This window comes from Aethalodelphis obliquidens, unplaced genomic scaffold, assembly GCF_003676395.1.
Source record: "Aethalodelphis obliquidens isolate GAN/ISIS:26980383/991018 unplaced genomic scaffold, ASM367639v1 scaffold3, whole genome shotgun sequence".
Classification (NCBI taxonomy): Eukaryota; Metazoa; Chordata; class Mammalia; order Artiodactyla; family Delphinidae; genus Aethalodelphis; species Aethalodelphis obliquidens.
Genome location: NW_020837947.1, coordinates 40,609,936 through 40,631,786, shown reverse-complemented (window position 1 = coordinate 40,631,786; position 21,851 = coordinate 40,609,936). Strand labels below are relative to the sequence as shown.

Below are 21,851 nucleotides of genomic sequence, written 5' to 3'. Positions count from 1 at the left end.
CGTCTCATGCCCATCTCTGGGGTCCGCGCTGTTAAGTACAGCTCACGCCCATCTCTGGAACTCCTTAAGCAGCGCTCTTAATCCCCTCTCCTCGCGCACCAGGAAACAAAGAGGGAAGAAAAAGTCTCTTGCCTCTTCGGCAGGTCCAGACTTTTCCCCAGACTCCCTCCCAGGTAGCTGTGGTGCACTAACCCCCTGCAGGCTGTGTTCACGCCGCCAACTCGAATCCTCTCCCGGTGAAGCCTGAGCCTCAACTGCCAGTTCCACCCGCCCCGGTGGGTGAGTAGATAAACCTCTCGGGCTGGTGAGTGCCAGTCGGCCCTGTTCCTCTGTGCGGGAATCTCTCCGCTTTGCCCTCCGTGCCCCTGTTGCTGTGCTCTCCTCCGTGGCTCTGAAGCTTACCCCCTCCGCCACCTGCAGTTCTGCCCGCGAAGGGACTTCTAGTGTGTGGAAACCTTTCCTCCTTCACAGCTCCCTCCCACTGGTGCAGGTCCCATCCCTATTCTTTTGTTTCTGTTTATTCTTTTTTCTTTTGCCCTACCCAGGTACGTGTGGGGGGTTTCTTGCCTTTTGGGAGGTCTGAGGTCTTCTGCCAGCGTTCAGTAGGTGTTCTGTAGGAGTTGTTCCACGTGTAGATGTATTTCTGGAGTATCTGTGGGGAGGAAGGTGATCTCCGCGTGTTACTCTTCCGCCATCTTCCTGGAAGCCCCTCTAGACCATTAACTTTTAATATAAGTATTGAAATGGTTAGATTTAAGTCTACTATTTTATTATTTTTTTCCTCTATCCTCTCTGTTTTCTAACTCAGCCACCTCTCCCCCACCTCCTTTCCTGCCTTCTTTTAGTTTACTTGAACATTATTTTAGTATTCAGTTTACATTTGTCTATTAAATTTTTGACTATATATCTTTGTAGTATTTTTCAATGGTTGTTTTAGTGATTACAATGTACATACCTAACCTTTCATCATCTGCTACGATTAATTTTGTACCACTTCATATCAAATGTAGAAAACTTCCTTCCATATAACTCTATTATGGTCCTTTATATTATACGTATCATATGTATAACTTGTACTTACATAGAAAATCCCAACACAGAGTGTTATAATTTTTACTTTCAGCAGAACTTACCAGAAAAAAATAATCTTTATTTATCCAGATATTTATCATTTCTGTTCTTCCTTTATTTCTGGAGATTTACATTTTCCTGTGGTGTTATTTCTTTTCAATTTGAAGAATCTACTTTACCACAGCTTGTAGAACATGTCTGCTGATGATGAATTTTATTAGTTTTCGTTCGTCTGGGAATATCTTCATTTTTTCTTTATTTTTGGAGGAAAATGATACATTTCTGTTGGATATAGAATTCTGAGTTGACAGTTCTTTCAATAGTTTAAACATGTTGCTCCACTGTCTTCTATTACTTCTGGTGAGATATCCATGATTATTCAAATCACTGTTCCACTGTATGTCAGAGTTTTTTCTCTAGCCACTTTCACGATTTTTCTTTATGTTTGGTGTTCAGAAGTTAGGTTATGATTTTCTTTTTGAAGTTGTCTTGTTTGGATAGTCAAGAGCTGTGAAGGGCCTGAGATTTTACCCTACTTGTAAGCTAACAAGTTAATAGTTTTGTGGATGCTGGTAGAAGACATGGTACTGCTGGGTAAGAGACAGAAGATTTTATTACATGTGGCACTGCAGATAGCATGAACTTCATGTTCATGATGATGTTCCTTGCCTCCCAGGTCCTATGGTATGATACAGAGCAGCCAAGGAGGATGCTGTGCATGCAGTGGGTTTGAATCATAGCTGAGGAAACTCCAATCTTTCAAAGGACACTGAAAAGAAACCAGCCAACCTTTTGCCTGACAAGTGACATTATCATTATTATAATGGTCATGAAACAAGTTTTCCCTCTGTCTCAGAGGGAGACACCATCTCTGTCTTCCAAGATTATTTGCTATACAAGCATGCTTGAAAAAGATAGTCTGAAACAAAAGTTGATACAAAATGTGCAGAACTGCCATAGAGAGTTGTCTTCCAACAGGAGCATGCTGAAATTCTTGGATCTGTTAGTATATGTTTTAAATCAAACTTCACCATGTTTTTGGCTATAACTTCTTCCAATATTCAGTACTAATCTTTTTCTCCTCTCCTTTTAGGACTCCAGTGTCATTTATGTTAGACCTTTTGATAATGTCCCACAGGTCTCTGATGTTCTGTTAATTTTTTTTTCTTCTAGACGATACCTTAGAAATGGAAGTTTGACCAGCTTTACCCATTTCACCACCAACCTACCAGCAACCACCAATCTACTTCCTGTTTCTGTGAGTTTGATTTTTTTAGATTCAACATATAAGTAAGATCATACAGTGTTTGTCTTTCTCTGACTTACTTAACTTAGCAAAATGTCCTCAAGATTCATCCATGTTGTTATAAATGATAGAATTTCCTTCCTTTTTATGACTGAATAATATTCCGTTGTATGTATGTGTGTGTGTGTATATATATGTACATATATATATACATATATATCTCACAGTTTCTTTATCCATTCATCTGTTGACAGACACTTAGATTGTTTCCATGTCTTGGCTATTGCAAATAATGCTGCAGTGAACATGGGAGTGCAGATTTCTCTTTGAGCCAGTGATTTCATTTCCTTTAGATATGTACTCATAAGTGGGATTGTTGGATCATGTGGTAGTTCTATTTTTAATTTTTTGAGGAACCTCCATACTGTTTTCCATAGTGTCTTCACCAATTTACATTACCATCAACAATGTACCAGGATTACCTTTTCTCCATGTCCTCACCAGCACTTCTTATTTCTTGTCTCTTTGATAACAGCTGTGAAGTGGTATCTCATTGTGGGTTTTTAAAAAAAATTTTTTATTGAAGTATAGTTGATGTACAATATTATATGTTACAGGTATACAATAGTGATTCACAATTTTTTTTTAAGATGTTGGGGCTAGGAGTTTATTAATTTATATTTATTTTTGCTGTGTTGGGTCTTCGTTTCTGTGCAAGGGCTTTCTCTAGTTGTGGCAAGTGGGGGCCACTTTTCATCGCAGTGCGCGGGCCTCTCACTATCACGGCCTCTCTTGTTGCGGAGCACATGCTCCAGACGCGCAGGCTCAGTAGTTGTGGCTCACGGGCCTAGTTGCTCTGCAGCATGTGGGATCCTCCCAGACCAGGGCTTGAACCCGTGTTCCCTGCATTAGCAGGCAGATTCTCAACCAGTGCGCCACCAGGGAAGCCCAGTGAGTCACAATTTTTAAAGGTTATACTGCATGTATAGTTATTATAAAATATTGGCTATATTACCCATATTGTACAATATATCCTTGTAGCTTACTTTATGCCTAATTGTTTGTATCTCGTAATCCTCTATCCCTATATTGTCCCTCCCCGCTTCCCTATCCCCACTGGTAACCACTCGTTTGTTCTATATATTTGTGAGTCTGCTTCTTTTTGTTATATTCACTATTTTTCATTTTTAAATTATTAGTTATTATTATTTTTTTAAATACATTTATTTATTTATTCATTTATTTTTGGCTGCATTGGGTCTTCATTGCTGCATGCGGGCTTTCTCTAGTTGTGGTGAGCGACAGCTACTCTTCATTGCAGTACACGGGCTTCTTATTGCAGTGGCTTCTCTTGTGGACCGTGGGCTCTAGGTGCATGGGCTTCAGTAGTTGTGGCACACAGGCTCAGTAGTTGTGGCTCGTGGCTCGTGGACTCTAGAGCACAGGCTCAGTTGTGGCGCACAAGCTTAGTTGCTCCCCTGCATGTGGGATCTTCCTAGACTGGGGCTCGAACCTGTGTCCCCTGCATTGGCAGGTGGATTCTTAAACACTGCACCACCAGGGAAGACTTATTTTTAATTTAAAAAAAATTTTATTTATTTCTTTTTAAAAATTTGGCTGCACTGCATGGCTTGCAGGATCTTACTTCCCTGACCAGGGATTGAACCTAGCCTCTGGCAGTGTAAGCGCTGCGTCCTAACCACTGGGCTTCCAGGGAATTTCCCTTGTTGTCTTTTTTAGATTCCACATGTAAGTGATATCATACAGTATTTGTCTTCCTCTGTCTGACTTATTTCACTTAGCATAATGCTTTCCAAGTCCACATTGCTGCAGGTGGCAAATTTTTTTCTTTTTTATAGCTAAGTAGTATTCCATTGTATATATACCACTTTTTCTTTATCCATTCACCTGTTGATGGACATTTAGGTTGCTTCCATATCTTGGCAATTGTAAATAGTGCTGCTATGAACACTGGGGTGCATGTACCTTTTCCAATCGGTGTTTTTGGTTTTTTTGGATGTATACCCAGGAGTGGAATTGCTGGGTCATATGGTGTTTCTATTTTTAGCTTTTTGAGAAACATCCATACTGTTTTCCACAGTGGCTGTACCAATTTACACTTCCACCAACAGTGTAGGAGAGTTCCCTTTTCTCCACATCCTTGCCAACACTTGTTATTTGTATTCTTTTGATGACAGGTGTAAGGTGATAGCTCATTGTGGTTTTAATTTGCATTTCCCTGATGATTAGCGATGTTGAGCATCTTTTCATGCTCCTGTTGTCCATCTGTCATTGTGGTTTTAATTTGCATTTCCCTGATGATTATTTATGTTGAGCACCTTTTCATATACTTGTTGGCCATTTGTATATCTTCTTTGGAAAAATATCCACTCAGGTCCTTTAACCATTTTTAAATTGGACTTTTTTTTTTTTGGCTAGTGAGTAATATCAGTTCCTTATATCTTTTGCATATTAACCTATTATCAGGTACATGGTTTGAAAATATTTTCTCCTATTCCATAGGTTGATTTTTATTTTGTTGATAATTTCTTCTGCTATGCAGAAGATTTTTAGTTTGTTGTTGTCCCACTCATTTATTTTTGCTTTTGTTGCTTATGTCATTTGGTATCATTTCCAAAAAATCATTGTTAAGACCAATATCAGGTTGCTTTTCTCCCTAGTTTTCTTGTTTTAGTTTCAGTTGTTTTCCCTTTTGATTTCTTCTTTGATCCATCTGTTGTTCCGGAGTATGTTGTTTGATTTCCATGTAATTGTGAATTTTCCAATTTTCCTCTTGTTATTGGTTTCTAATTTCATACTATCATTGTTGGAAAAGATACTTGATATAATTTCTGTCTTCTTGAATTTGTTGAGACTTGTTTTGTGACCTAAAATGTGATCTATCCTAGAAAATGTTCTGAGTCCTATTGAGAAGAACATGTATTCTGATGGTGTTGGCTGGAATGTTTTGTATACATATGTTGGGTCTATTTCAACTATAGTGTTCAAATCTGCTGTTTCTTTATTGATGCTCTGTCTAGATGATCTATCCATTGTTGAGGGTGGGGTGTTAAAGTCCCCAACTGTTATTGTATTGCAGCTTATTTCTCCTTTTAGTTAAGTTAGTATTTGTTTTATCTTTTTAGGTGCTCTGATGTTGAGTGTGTATTTATTTACAATTGTTATATATTGATGAATTGACTTTTTATCATTATATGATGACCTTCTCATGTGACCATTTTGAACTTAAAGTCTATTCACTCTGGTATAAGTGCAACTATGCTTGCTTTCTTTTGATTATCACTTGCTTAAAATACTTTTTCTATCCCTTTACTCCCAGCCTATATATGTCCTTAAAGCTAAAGTGAATCTCTTATTGGCAGCATATGATTGGATCTTGTTTTTATTTTATTTTCTATCTATTAAGCCATTTTACAGTATGTCTTCTGACTGGAGAATTTAGTCCATTTACATTTACATTAAATTATTGATAGGAAAGAACTTACCATTCCCATTAAAAAAATTGTTTTTTGACTCTTGTGCAGATCTGTTAATTTTTAAAAAATACTCTTTTCTCTTTTCTTCAGGTTGGATAATTTCTGTTGATTATCTTCAAATTCACTGTTATTTTTCCTGTGTCATCTCCAATCTTCTATCTGGACCCATCTAGTGAATTTTTTATTTCACATGTTGACCTTATTTTTTTTTATTGATAGTATGTATTCCTCTAAGAACCCTTATCCTTTAGTCATTTCAGCTGTGTTATTCTTTAATTCACAGAGCATAGCTTAAATAGCTGCTTTAAAGTATTTGCCTTGTAATTCCAAGACTTGGATCATCTTGAGCATGGCATCTGCACATTGTGTCTTCACTTTAGAATTGGTGAAATTTTCCTGGTTCTCAGCAAGTTGTGTAATTTTGGATTTTCATCCTGGGCAAGCGGATTGTTATGTTTTGTAGACACTGGGTCTGGTTATAATCCTCTGGGAAATGTTGGAGAACTTGAGTAGATTAAGACTATGTGTTCTGTTTTGTCTTCTTTGCCTCTGGTTTATATCTCAATTCAGTTTTCAAAGCACATTATAAGCTAGTTTGAGTCTGTTACACACACAAGTATCTCAGAGGTTAGTATGAGACATGGGCAGTGGTTCAAATCTCCCTTTACTTCTCTATGCCTTTATTATGTTGGTCTGGCCTGTCCCACGCATGCATAGATGATAGATAAGCCTGAGACTTGTGTAAGGTCATAAATCCCCCTGTCTAGCCGTCAGTGTGCTGAAATTTCCTTATACCCTCCAGCCTGTAGAATCTTCTCTTCCTTATTTCTCTGACCAGAAAAAAGGGAGTTCTCCTGAAAGTTTTGTGGCTGCTGCCACTGGTAAGTGACTCTATGACTGGGCCTTACCCTTGGGGGCAAGTCTATGAGGAAAGAAAAGGAAACATCTCTCACTTTGTTTTCTATATTTTGGCTCCTCTCTGCAATCTACCTGCTTTGGTTTACTTTTCAGAAGCCTCAGGAGTTGACTCTAGAGCCCTCAGGTATTTGACAACAATTTTTTTTGCTGTAATGAACTAGAGAAATGAGCTGTGGAGTGTTTCTATCCAGTGCTGATTCCAGAACCACTGCTGCCCCTTAATTTTTTTAATGAGGATAATATTATTTTAAGGCATGTTCCAAGAAGGAAATTTTGGGTTCAGCCATAGAAAAAGTTGTGAATATATGTTCTTTGCATTTCTTTTCTGATTTCTTTTCTTAACCTTACACTGGGCCTTCTTTCCTAAGACACAAAATACTCTCAAGTTTACTCCTGGCTTTCTGGTGCCTGCTATTTAAAACCTTATCCAGGCCAGTTCTCATCTCTTTCTTAGTGTTTTTCCAACCATGTTAAGACTACCATTTTCTCAGTAACTTACTTGAACTTAGTTATCAGGTGAAACACACTTGATAAACTAATTCTCTTTAAGGTGCTATTGTCTGGTAAAGGTTATCTCTCCAGTCAGTATTCCACAACCCCCTTATAAGTGTCTTTTTGGAAGGAGACTTTATATTAAATCTAAAGTCTCATCTCTAATAGTAGAATTTTAAGCTTTGATATCAGTTTCATATAGAGATACTTTTATAAGGAAGAGAAACAGGAATTCTCAAATCAGCAGGAAAAATTTTACCTAAATATAAGAGTAATCATGCTTAATTACTTATATGTATAATTTTATTATTCATTTTATAAGAAAGACCTGTGTGATAATTTAAAAAATCTTATTAGCAATAAAAATAAACGTATTTTTTAGTAATAGTTTAGACATTTTACTCTAATTTTTGTATTCAGCAATAAAAAAATAGAAAAATCTCTCAGGAACAGCCAGGATTATTTTTTGTTATTACTTTCATTGTGACCTTTAAGATATCATTAAATACTTTTACTAAATGAAAGGAAAATGGTAAATATAATGAACTGTGAATAATAAAGGCTTAAATATAAGTAAAATCTTCTAAAATTTACATGGGTATATTTTTCTACAGTTACCTCCCAGGTCACCCACATCTACCTGAGTGAAATTTAGAGAATATAAATCTAAATTTATAGGTCTTTTTCTTCATATTACCTAGAAACAATGTATAAAAACATTGGCCAGTAGCAAGGAGAAATAGCTATTGGCATCCCTTTTCTGGTATTTTTTTAAAGAAACTCTCATTGAGATTTCATTTTTACTCTTAGTATTGGGCTATATTTTGAAGACTCTCTAGGGACACACAGCTACTTAAAACTGCAGAGCATTATTAAGTGCTTAGTGTATGCAGACAGCTATGTGATATGCTATGTGCTGTGCTAAGGGAAATTCAACAAAGAATCTGTTTTAGGCAAAAACAATATGACCCATGCATGTGTGTGTGTGTGTGTGTGTGACTTCATCTGGGCTGAAGTAATCTGTTTCAAGCTTGGCCTGGCAGGAATCCATGTTGTGAAAAAGTCAAATAATATTGGGGGAAAATTCAGCAAACACTTGAAGATCAATTAAGCTTTAGAGGTTAGGGTAGGTGAAGCATTTTCCCCTTGTGCTTTACACTTTTCTCTTTTCTCTTTCAAGATACTGGGCTAGATTCTACGACGTGATGAATAAAAATTAGTTAACTCCATTTGAGGAACTAGTCATTCAATTAATTAAGTCGAATGGGTACTTTTAAATACCTTCTATGTGCCCAGCATTGTGTCAAATGTTGTGCAAGATAAAAGATTATTCTTGGCATTATCTTGCCTTTGAAAGTATATTGGGGGAGATGACAATGAAGCAGTATGAAAAGATAATGAGAAGGCTTACAGCAAATATCTTAAATGAATTGAACAAAAAGCCATCAAGAGCATTGATTCCTTGCTTTCTCAGATTGTACCAATCATGAGGATAAATAAGCAAGGATGTGGATGACCATTGGATTGGCTTTTGAATATAGACCTCTGCTTGATTTTGTTCCTGTTCTTGAGATTCTTTTCTTTCTCTTGGGTGCCAGGGCACTTCTGGGGAACTGGTATCATTGTCATGGCTCTTATGCTGGTGCTCAGGCTCTGGCTACCCAAGTCCTGGGACTCTGGGAAGTGCTAGAAAAGGCTGGGCTTCCTACCCTCTTTTCAGTAATAGGAGAGGAACAGAGCGGTCTGTAAGCAGGAGGTGGGTGCATTTAGAACAGTTGAAATGCACACAGGAAGGAGGTAAAGATTTTCAGCTTGTACAGGACTGTATAATTGATTCTGTTTTTCTTGAGATTGAGAGAAGAAAAATTTTCCAATCTAATGAGAGCTCTTATGGCCAACCCTAGATGGTCGTGTATTTTTGGTGACTCCAGCTGTTTGGTATTTCAGTTTCACAGTAAGTGCTGTCAAATAACTTAGAATACATTCTTCAGGGATGCTGTACTACACATTTGATCGCAAGGAACACAACCCACTCAAGCTAGCTTAGTGAAAGGATTTTTATTTAATATAAGAAACATGAAAACAAGCGGGGGCTTGTGAGAATGGAGTTGGAAACTGGAAAGCTGTTAGGAACAGAGACAGCTACTTTCTCTGTTTCTCTCTGGGTTTCTGGCTTTTGCTTTCTCGGTGTGTTTGCTCTATTCTCTTATTTATCTGTGCAATTTAGCTTTCTATCACTTAAAAATTAGTGCACACTTGGTCAGAAATGGTCACTCTGGTCCCACCTCTGCATGACGTTTCAGGGTAAGCTCCCGCTATCTGACTCTAGCTCTATAGGTCTTAGATCAAAGTCTCAGGGAAGAAGTTGCCCTCGAGACTAGTGCCCATGTGTTGCTCAGTCACCTGCGGCCATAGGAGCAGGGTGTTATGATAAAAATATAGCCACTTAGGCCTGCCCCTAAAGTAGATGCTGTGCTGTAACATATAAGATGACATGGATTGGGGAGGAGTCCCAAAGCTGCCTACAGAAGTGCATATGAATGACATTTACCCATGTAGCACTCCTTCTTGCCAAAATCAAATCACTTTCCTAGCTTTTGCTGAAACAGAATGACTCACTGCTTTCCTGGAGTCAAGGGTGTGCAAGCTCGAGGACCTCAGAGAACTAACCACCAAATTACAGAGTTACCATTTGTGTTTCCTTAAAGAAGTCTACAGAAATGGATCCTCATGTAAAAGAAGTCCTGGTGGGCTGCCTGAATATCTCAGGGTTCTGCTGTGCTTTTGCTAATTAGGACACCTGGCCACACACAGTACAGATGAATAAGCTTTGCGTATCTGTTGCTAAAAAAGAGAAGAGAATAACAATAATATGGATAAGTTGACATGGGAAAGGGTTATCAATGGGGAAGCTTCCTTTCTCTGATTTTTTTTTACTATAAAACGATTTAAAGAAACTCAACTGTTTGGATTAAAATCTATCTTGGAAACTAGTGAATACATTTGACTTAATTCATTCAATGAACATTTCCTGTTTGCATACTATACACTAGGTACATGTTACATCACGTGGCAATTGGGATGATGTTTCTTGATTTGTAGTTGGCCTCTTTGTAGGCAGAATTGGCTACATACTTGTGGGGCCCAGTGCAAAATGAAATTGCAGGAGCCCTTGTTCAAAAATTAAGAATTTCAAGATGGTGACAGCAGAGCATTAGATCAAGTACAGAACCCTTGAAGTCTGGTACCCTGGGTGACTGAACAACTTGTGTATCCGTGAAGCCTGCCCTGGCTGTGCGAGTATGGGCAGTTCACTTTTCACTTTCTCCCTCATAATTTCATGAGGGAAATGGAGGGTACTGTATTTTCTTCCCATAGAGTAGATACATGAGGTAGATCAGATGGGTCTGGTCCTTCCTCAGACTGTTATTTTGCCAAAAGAAAAAGCTCACAGTGTGCAATTTTTTTTTTTAAAGAATAAAACTCATTACTTCTAATTATGGTATCTCATACTTTAGTTACAATGTTGGATAATATGTAGTCACTAGTTAATTATAAAAAGGTAGTCCCTATAATGGTTTTCATGTTAAACCTCCCCTTTCCTTGCATATTCATTTTACTGTTTAAAACTTTCAGGTGATAAATTTATAAACTTCTTTGAAATAGATTTTATGTACAGTTAATTTTGGTTTAGTTTGTATCTTGGATTATAATAGCCTACAAAGTAGCAACTCAATGCAGTTTAGTTGAGGAAGACAATTGACTGGTTGTGTTTCAAGGGGATACGGTGATTTATAATGCCAGACTTTATGAATTGCAAGTCTTAATTATGCAAAACCAGAGGGAAATGGTTTATCTTGAGAGGAAAGTGGCAGTTTCCTACAAGCTGTATAATGTACCTTAAAATAATTTAAGTAATAAGTTTCATCTCAGGATTTTCATTAACTCAAACAGCATGTATTATAAAATATATCAGGCTGATGTATTATAAAAATGTTGAATTTTTTTAAGAAAAAAGAGCTTATATAAAATATTTAGATGGAAAATTTTCTAAAGAGAAAATAAAGGTTTCTGATGTATTCATAAAAAAATTATGATAAAATTATCCTTTGTAGCATCAATATAGCCTGAAATTCAGTATGATTATGCTGGGAAGAAGGTCATTCCCTTTTTTAAGACTGAGCTCCTGAACTGATCAGTCTCCTTTACGTGTTCTTCTTCCCACTGTGGTGCTCCCTGTGCTCTGGCTGGTCTCTCTGTAGGGCTGTCTCACACTCCCCCTGGGCAGATGCCTCTGTGTCAGGGACAGGGAAGGCACAATATCAGATGCTCGCAGGAACTGCGACTCTTGGTATTCAGACCTGCCAGCCACAGGCTTGTTCCTTGCTTGGTTCCTGAACCAGAAGAAGCCTGACTGGCAATACATTGAGGGTCTTCTTCCTACCAGGGAGAATGATCTGTAATTATTCTGTCACATTGTCTGATATGTGACAGTGATTCAGTGTCTGGCAAAGCAGAGATCAGCATCTTCACCTCTGTTTACCTTGCCATCCCACTGTAAGTGTGGCCAGTCTGTTGTACAGATCTTCTGTCGATGGGCTCTTGGCTTTTGGTTCTCATTCTAGTTTTTTCCTGCGACTGAATTCTGGATCATGGAATTGGCTGGGACTGAACCTTATTTCTAAGCTCCTGCCAGGTTTTTCTCTCTGGGCCTGGATCCCGCTTCCAGCATCCTTTAAAGAGACTTAAATAGACCTTCATAATCTTACTCTGCCTCCTACTAGGCTGGACAACTCTTTCATTGATTAGACATTGTTCTGTGTGCCCTCCCCTGCTCCTTGAAATGAGATTTGGGGAATGTGGCAACATGCCTAGACTACTTTTAAGTTTACTGTGCTCCAATGGGACTAGTGATCTCTTCCCAGAGTGGCCTTGCCTTACTGTTAGGTTTTTCTCAGCTCACGGTCTTGAAGATCCCGAGTGTCACCAAGGCTTGGCCAACTATAATTAGAACCAGGAAATTGGTTGAGATCAATCATTAATTGCAGTGGCTTAGCAAGGTGTTTTGGATGTGGTCTGAGTTGAGTGGTTATAATTGAGTTGATCTCCTCTATTAAACAATGTGAAATATATTTTATCTATTGGCAAGAAAATTCTTTTGAGATAATAAAGAGTGGAAAGTTCCATTCGGTGAGGAATTTTCTATCTAACTCTACCCCACTGTGGAGTAAAACTCAGTGTGACTGCTTTTCTTTTAGCCACAGAGGCTGATCCATTATCCTTTCCACTGTTGTAGCTCCAAGAGACAAAGAAGTTCTAGAGCCAGTGCAGGGCTTCTGTTCTTTCTTCAGTGGCTCTTGAGTTAGAATTTGCTCCAGAACCTGCTCTAGAACAATTAGGGGCAATTGAATTTTCAGCTCCCATTTGGCAATCGCCTGACTACTAAGGACCTACTCTCCTTTAGCTTCTTCTCTACCCACCTGAGCCTCCTCAGAACCAGAGTTCTTCCCTGGACAAAGCTGACTGGTGATTAACATGACAAAGAAGAGTGCTTTCAGCACCTGCTACCTCCATCTAGGTGCTGGCTTTTTTGTTTCCTGTACCTCAAATCCCTTCTTCCATATCAAAGCCCACTCTCAGATTTCACTTGAGAAAGAGCAGAGTACTTTCAGTACAAAGTGTAAGTCAATAATAGCTATTATCTTATTTTTATGATATATACATATAAGTATACTTATATTATCTCATATATCTCATATTATCTCTCTCTCTCTTTATATATACTATACTTACAAACACAAAAGATATGAAGTTTTTAAAAATAGGCACATTAGCAAAACAATCAGTAGAATTAGGTTAATAAACCAAGATCTAAATAATGAGGATGGGGAAATTTGAGGGAGAGAAAATTTGATTAAAAACGTAGGTTAAGAACACTAGATGTAATTAAGAATTAATTTTTTCAAAAAAAAAAGAATTAATTTTTTCTCTAAGTTATCTGATATGCAAGGCAAAACTACAACATGATCAGGTTTATAACCTTATTTTGTCCCAGATCAAAAGAAACATACCCTTTTAAAATGAGAGATAAAATGGTAAAAAGTAAATACATGTATGCACACACATTGTATATATACATACATTATATTATACACACACTATATATATATTTCTAGATGTTTGTGGAATATATTTATAGAATATATATATGTATTTAGTGTGTGTGTACATATGCATATATATGTATATATATATATAGCACATTCCCATGATGTCATTCTCTAGTCAGAGGTTTTAGGCGTTTTAGGACATACCTATTTCTGAAACTGTACAAAAAATGCAGGTCATAAGATTATCCTTTGGTGAAGTCACCTTGGCTTTGAGAGTTAGGTAGGAATAGAGCATTGTTAGTTGTCATGGTTTTGATATTATTTATTCAGTGTTGGCTTTGTACTTCAGCCTGGCCCTGGCAGCCATATTGGCTGCTGTAATGCAGTTGTGTGGATATATTTTCTGCTCAGGTTTGGTGACCTAACCAAACAGGTTTTCTTTGGGTTGAGGGTAACAAGTTAATTTCAGCAACTTTAAAAGTATTTTCTGCTTGTTTTTTTTTAGAAGATGTAAATACCTCATTGGGGATTTCTTTGTTTATAGTTCTTTTATTCTTCCAATACTAAGTCAGATGTCATTAGTGGGATTGATTTTCTGTTAGAACACATTTTAATCTGTGCCCACATATATTCCTCTTAGAAAAAGAAAAGAAATATCCATTTACTAATTCATTTACTAGAGTCCAGGGGTACATGAAAATCAAGAAAACGGGGGAAAGACCCATTCACTTTTTTTTTAATTGCCTTTTTATTGTTGTCAATGAAACCCAGTTCAGGGAGAAAAAAAAAAAAAGCTTACCTAAACAAATAAAATTGTTAAATAAGCTGATTAAAAAATAGGATCAGTAGCATAGGTTTGGGGGATTAAATGTTTATTAAATCAGACTTTTAAATCATATCGACCTATAATCTGTAAACAAATATAGTACATGTGTAGGTAAAAGTCTCTTAGATTAGCACTAGTGGAAAAACTGAAGATTCCTTTGTACAGTGGTACCTCACTGCTCCTTGGGCCAATGCCATGGGGCCATGTTCTAGGTGAGTTAAATGAAAAACCAGAAGGAGTTTAGCTCAATTCCACCTGCTATGATGGATTTCAAGGCAGATATTTGTTTCACATTATAGTAGGTTGGATTATGGCAAGGCAACAGTGTAGTTTTTACATTCACAGATTGGCTGAAAAAGTAAAAATTAAGCTTCTTTTCTAGATGTCTCTCTCTTCCGTATTACCATAATTAGTAAGAAAGATGAATTAAAATAAATGGTGGACCACAGGTAGTTATAAAAATAGATAACTTGTAGAGTAATAAACATCTACAGTTAGCAAAGCACAAACATAAAATTTACCTTTTTCCATATGAGCGGAATATTATAAGTATGTTCAAGTGGTACAGTCAGAGACTTCAGAGTGGTAATAAGGCGTTTATAAAGAAAAAACGCTCAAGTACAAAACCCAGAGTAGGAAGCTGAATGCAGATGAGAATATACAAAAGACAAAATCCTAATTCCTCATATCTGATTATCCTACTTAATAGACACCACAATTAATTTACAGCCTGTTATGTATCTTAAAAAGTAACACTTTGTTACCTATGTGTAGGGCGCGGTCAGCTAACTGCCACGCAGCAGGAAGCTGAAGTAAGCTGAATCATCCTTCCTGTGGCCACTGCGCTTGCGCTAAGTATACTAATGAGGTTTTAAAGTAGCGACCTATCCGATGCTGGCTCACAAGTCGCACCATCGGCGAAAGCCAATCACAGAGCGACACATGTTCTTAATCCCTATATAAGCAGACTGCTGTAGGATTGCGGTGTCTTCCTTCCATCTTTTCTTTAACCAAGCTGTGCTCCAATAAAGTGTGATACGAGAAGAATCTTGCGTGTGGCGACTCGTCATTCTGCTGGTCGGAGGCGGCTCGCCGCACCTATGTACAAACTTTTTAAAAGATTAATTATGAGACAAGCAAAAATTGACTTAACAGTGGCAGTAAAATCAATGAAACTTGTATGATTTTGTGTGCTTTCACATACTTCTGTATACAGGAGTTTAAAAAAACTCCTGCAAAATCTATTCAAAAATCATTTCAAGTATAGAAGAAGAAAGTCCCAAGCTGGAAAATAAAAAAGGATCAAAATCTCAAAGTGACTGAAAATCCATGAATATATAAGTGATATTCATAGGTTCCCTTAATATTTATCGAGTGCTATGTAAGGTAACTGTAATGTTATCCTGAAGCCAATTTCATTTAAGAGATACAGTAATTCCCATTCTAATTCTAGATTTAAAAGCACTTAGTCCACACAACATGTGTTTCGGTGAAGTTGACATTCACTTACTCGTACATATACTTGAGCTGTCCTAAGGTCACCTCAGCCAGGAACAGTGTACCTTGGAAACTTTGGTAAGTTTTCTTGCCAAAAGAAATCTCCATAATCTTATATGTCTGGGACTTGCTGGGTTAAATAAACAGGTTCCACTAACAAACTAACATACATTCTACCCCTTCAAGAGGGGTGTACAGATGCAGCTTTTCCCAAACTCACTGGACCTTTGGAGGGAACACCGGAACCACCACTGGGTCCCAGGACACTCATTTCCTATGGAACATGGTTTGAGAAATGCCAATGTCAATCTAAAGTAAATTTTCTAAAGTAGTGGTTCTCAAATTGTAATGAACACACAGAAGACATGTCAAAGCATAGATACAAGATCCCACTTCAGAGGTCTGGATTGGGACCTGGGAACATGCATTTCTAAGAGACTCCAGGTGAAGCTGATGGAGAGAGGTCCACACTTTGAATGGTATCCTTCTAGATAAGGACCCACACAAACCTCAGCTGCAGGAAGCCCGACTATGGCCTCAGTAAAGGCTGTGTATTCTACAGCCAATTAGTAGGAGGTCAAACCAGCCCAGTGATGTCTGAGCAGGTCCTGGCACCTTGGTAGGGGGAGGACCACTGGGCTTGACTCTGGCTCTGCCCCTACTCACCAGGCAACCAGGCATAGTGACTGCATCTTAAATGATGATTAATAGCGGCCCCCTTTCAGGGGATCTGTGAGGCTCAAAGGAAATGTTTGCACAAAAGTACTACCTGACAAAAAGCATCATACAAGTGTCATTAATCAGAAGAATGTTTCAGTCACAGCAGGAAAATCCCAGATGAGTTTTCTGTCTTCTGCTACTGCTGAGCCTTTATGAAAGTACATTCTGGTAGCTAATGAAGAGAAAAGAGGCTAAAAATGCAGAAAACTGTAGTAAGAGGAATATATATAAGTGGATTACCTATTAAAAATATGTAATTGTTTAAAATAATAAATCAACCCACGATCGAAGTAGTTAATTATGCTGGCTCTGAGATAGTATTTAGAAGTTACAGTATATTGATCTTTGAACCCACTCACTCTGCCACTCTACCATGTTAATGCTGGTTAAATTTTAACCTCAAGAGAATGAGAAAAAAAATACCTTCACTGAGATACATATGAATTAGATCCAAAACTTTTAGCTGCGATAGTTCCAATCTTATAAGCTACCACAGTGGGAAAATTTCAAAAGTAAGTTTTAAAAAGGGCCTTTAATTTTGGTTGATAGCAACATCCACAAAATGAGAAAGGAACACACGCTCACACGTTCACATATGTGCATCTAGTTGTTGCCCAGTAACATCTTAGCCAATGAACTTCATCTCACAATTCAAAAATGAACGTGTAAAAATTCATAGTATCCATGATGGGGTTATGATGCTGCAAACATCTTGTTGGCAAGTCCCAGTTTCCACTGAATCCAAATGATTGATCGGAAGGGCAGGCCTTTCCCTGACATGTTGCATAATTCACTTTATATATGCTCCGGATGGCTCTGGAGACAAGACAACATCTCCTGAACGGGCCTACCTTCGTAGCAGATCTGGTACACTGCAGTGCACAGTGGAAACTTGTCCAGCAGCCCCTTCTGTTTGAGGATGCGGTACACCTCAGCGGAAGTCTGAGGTCCTTGCAGCTTCTGCCCATTCAGCATCTCCCTCTCCAATTCTTCAATGGTCCTTCCGGCCCTGGCAAAGGCCTCTGCTACCTTGCGGTTCCGACCCCCATAGCAGGTGGTGATCAGGTCGGCTATGCCGCAGCTCTCCAGAAAGGTGGCCATGGACACCTGGCCCTTGCAGAAGATCCTGGTGAAGGCGATCATTTCCATGAGCCCCAGGCGGATGACGGCAGCTTTGGTGTTGTCGCCCCAGCGGAGGCCGTCGCAGAACCCAGCTCCCACAGCCACAATGTTCTTCAGGGCACCACAAAGTTCAACAGTGTCTGCATCATCAACCACCGTAATTCGAAAATTTGGAGTCTGCAGAAGTTCTTTGAAGAGAAGGCCATTCTCTGTTACCTTGCTGCCGATGGTGGTCTCACAGAACTTCCCAGCAGCCACCTCATTGGCAGTGTTGGCTCCCATGAGCACACTGATGTCAATGCCCATCTTCTCTCGGATGATGTCGGAAATGAGCTTCAACCCCTCGGGACCCTCCTCTATGCCCTTGATGAGGCTGATGCCCAGCGCGCCCTTGGGCACTTTCCCAGAGATCTCGTCACAGATCCTGTGAATGAACTGGTGGGGGAAGACAAACACCAGCAGGTCTGCATCCCACACAGTCTCACTGAGGTTCGGGATAGCAACCACATTTTCTGGCAGCTTGTGTCCAGGGAGGTATTTTACATTTTCATGGTCATTATTTATGATGTCTGTCAGTTTTCTCCCATTAACTGTTTCTTCAAAGACCCACATCTTGACCATGGAGGCAAACTTCTCAAGTTTCTTGACATTATTACCAATTATTTTTGCAACAGCTGAGCCCCAGTTCCCTGAGCCCACGATGCACACTTTCAGGGGTGATGCTGCCATGGCCAGGCAGGAGCGCTGCAGCCTGGCTTGCACCTCCCCAGCCAGCAGGTCGCCTGTCTCCGCCTGCTTGGCCCAGGCCTATTCACTTTCACCTAAAAGGTAACAGGATAGTAATATTGAAAGGAGTATCAACTAATAGGTACAGATAAAAATTAATAGTATTCTGTGGGGAGGGATAAATTAGGAGGTTGGGATTAACATAAACACACTACTATACATAAAATAGATGAAAAACAAGGACCTGCTGTATAGCACAGGGTACTATACTCAATATTTTATAATAACCTATAAGGGAAAAGAAACTGAAAAAGAATATATATATATATCTATATATATCTATATATATCTATATATATCTGAATCACTCTGATGTACACCTGAAACTAACACAACATTGTAAATCGACTATACTTCAATGAAACAAAAAATTAATAGTATTCTACCTATAGTTCTTTCATTTTTTAATTATATTTATGAATAATTTGATGAAAAAATCAGCCATAAAGTTAGAATTCAAAGAACTTACTCTTTTAGAAGCATTTAACTTAAGGTAAATATGATTTAGCAATGGGTATTGATCTTCCCTTGGCCCTGGGGCATTTAAGACACTGTGCCCACATATATGAACATGAAACTGAAAAACTAACCACAGCTGTGGTGTTCGTGGCTTCTCCTCTTAGAAATCCTTTCTGATATTTTTGCACTCTTTCCAGATCTGTTGCTCCCTGGAGTCATGTTCCTGGATCCCTGGTAGCTCCTGGCTTTACCGGTCTGTTCCAGGTACTTGCCTTAGGGGCATTTGTTCTGATGATCAGTTTGGACAATTAACCTTCATCCCAACACTTCAGACAATATTTTGTTATTTACACATTACATTCATCATAGCAGTAGTTAAGAGATAAGTGTTCTTTACCCAGTAGACTGCTTTATTTTTAAACCTTTTTGCCTTCTTTCTTGGGGAAGTAGAGGGCATTTAAGAAGCATCCCTGGTATATACTGTGTTGGATCACTCTTATTTTTATATCCTGTCTTACATCTAGGTGAAATCTGTAGGTGTCTAAACATATCAGTGCTTTTTAAGAGGAGAATTAAATAGACATTCCCTTAAGGGGAATATTCAGCATATAATTAGAGACAAGGTATAAAGGGCAAATACTGCAGGGAGATATATGTGGGGTTCAATTCATCCTAAGATGTAAATGACTGATACCTGATCCTTTCCATAGTCACATGGGTGGTGATGAGTGGGGGCAGAAAGAAAGAGAGGTGGAAAGAGACAGAAACATACACACACACACACACACACAGACACACACAGACACACACACACACAACAGAAAACGAGGATACTACATGTCTTTAGAAGAAATCTGGGGCAATGTGGAGCAGGAAGTTTGGGGTGGGGTGTGGAAGAGATGAACTCAAAGGCTGGGAAACTTCATAAACTTTGCCTACTTCAAAATGGTGTCAGAAATCAGCTCTGCATAAAATGTAAATAAGTTTTCCATTGTCCTTCTTGTTACTTGCCTCCCTTGACCAAAATAATTGGAAGGTGATTGTACATGCAGATTTGGGAAGAAAACTCCGAAGATTCAAGTGTATAAAGAGCCAATAATCACCCCGTAATGTGGAATAGGCACTCACCGATCTTCATTTCCTTCCCCACCTCAGGCCCTTCCTGCTTTTCCCTGTCGTAGTAAATGGCACGTCTAGACTTTGCAGTCACTGTGATTCCTGTATCTCCCTCAGACCCGGGGGGATGTGGGGTGGGCACTGCCTTCTCATCACACAGCGTAAAACGCAAATTTGTTCCCAAAGCCTACAGGCCCTTCAGGATTTGGCTCCTGGCCAGTCTCTGACCTCATGTCCTTCCACTTGCTCTTCATACTCCAATTCCATTGACTCCCTGCTGTTCTTGGATCACACATTCATGCTCCACCTCATGGCCCTGGCGCATGGAGTTCTCTCTGCCTGTGGTGCTCTTTCCCTGGATATTCATCCTGTTCACTTCATTCAGGTTTCTGCCCACATATCACCACGTTAGAGAGGCCTTCCTTGGTCACGCTATCTAAAATAACACTTCCCATTACTCTCGGTCTGTTTATCCTGCTTATTTTTCCATTGGTGCATTTGCCGCCTAACATGATATATAGTTATTACATATCATTATATTATATATTTATATATGTATTGATATTGCATGTTTCCCCCACTAAATGGTGTTATATCTGTTCTCTTTATATCTTTCTTTTTTGTGGTCTCAGGATTTGTTAAGTGAATAAATAAATGGACAAGCAAGACAGTGACTTTCTTGGAAAGTAGCCATAAGCTAGAACCATGTACAGTTAAAACAGCATTACGGTAAAGGCAAGGATAAATAGCAAGTAATTGCATTGCTTTCAGAGTGCCGGTTGTGGAAACTACTTATTGCCTAATCCTAGGTACTGCCAGCTCTTCCTGGCCTCCAAGCAGAGGTGTTACTACCTGGTGGGCCAGAGGCCAGAAACGGTAACTTGGTGCCTCCTGGGGGAAACTGACCCTCATGTAGAAGGGAGATAACAGTAATCCGGGGAAGGTCTTTGCAACTTCTTGAACCACAGGTTTCTGATGAATAGCTTATGGAGCAGATGCTTTCTTGAGCAAGGGCAAAACACAAGCACTTAAAATAACAAAACAAAACCTGAAAGAAACAATGAGTAAGAAACAATGAGTACCCATTCTGAGGAATTGTGGGGAGGAAGGAGAAAAGTTTCAACAGAAGTGCTATGGTGATTATCTTATAACTTGGCCTGATAACACAAACTGTGGTGGTGGCCTGCGGGGACATGCTCCAGTCTGGGCTATTTAGAACAATGGTAAGAATGCGTTAAAAATAGAAGAGATAGACTAATTACCTACTTGTGCAAGGTAAAACCATATGACCTTTGTAGACAGAGAAGTCCCTCTGCCTTTGTCAAGTAGAGAATAGACTTGAAATATACTGATATATATATTGTGTATTGAATTTGGGAGGCCATGAGTGGCCAGGCTCTTAGTATAGAGGGAAATGTGAATTTCAACCTCAAGATGAATTTATGGAACATGAGAGAACTCAGCCAGGGCAGCAATGAAAGAATTAGAAAATAAAATCCAGGAAGAACAAAATTCAAATTTGAGTCAACAGTTGTCTTCCAATTACAAAGCGTTCTTTTGTAGACAATAATGAACTGCTGTTTATCCCCTTGTCTTTGAAATCCCCGTTCTCATCTACCCTTGTGAAACTTATACCCTTATTATAGAGCCGTTCCTCAAATATGTGATACTCTGCTGCCTGGAATGTCCTTCATTCCCCTTCATTAGCTCGTGAAACTTGTAAGGCCAACTGGCCCGAGGCAGGGGAACACAATCAGATTCACAGGTTGCATCAGTCCGAAATTCTCCGGACCACCCAGTTCCAGAAACTGACCTGGAGACATTCTGGACTACCCAGTTCCAGGAACTGACCTGGGGACTTTGAACCCAGCCCAGCCTTCCCGCCTTTCGAGGGGCGGGACTAACGGTCCCCCAGGATACCCGAAAAGACCACCAAATAAGGAATACCCTGCGCCCTCCCAGATTCACCACACCCCCTTCCCTTCTTACCC

At 39.1% G+C, this 21,851-nt stretch overlaps 1 protein-coding gene across 2 annotated transcripts; it reads right to left on the bottom strand.

Annotated features, from left to right (window-relative positions):
* Positions 1-17,172: 17,172 nt before the first annotated feature.
* On the bottom strand, positions 17,173-18,228 carry LOC113605925 (glycerol-3-phosphate dehydrogenase 1-like protein). 2 transcript variants are annotated; one of them, XM_027079655.1, is made up of 2 exons: positions 18,004-18,228; positions 17,173-17,934 (listed from the first exon to the last, which is right to left on the bottom strand). In XM_027079655.1, the coding sequence occupies exons 1-2, from the start codon at positions 18,226-18,228 to the stop codon at positions 17,173-17,175; spliced, it is 987 nt and encodes a 328-aa protein (XP_026935456.1). The 2 variants fall into 2 exon arrangements, with proteins under 2 accessions (XP_026935456.1, XP_026935447.1); XM_027079646.1 differs by having other exon boundaries at positions 17,173-18,228.
* Positions 18,229-21,851: the final 3,623 nt, after the last annotated feature.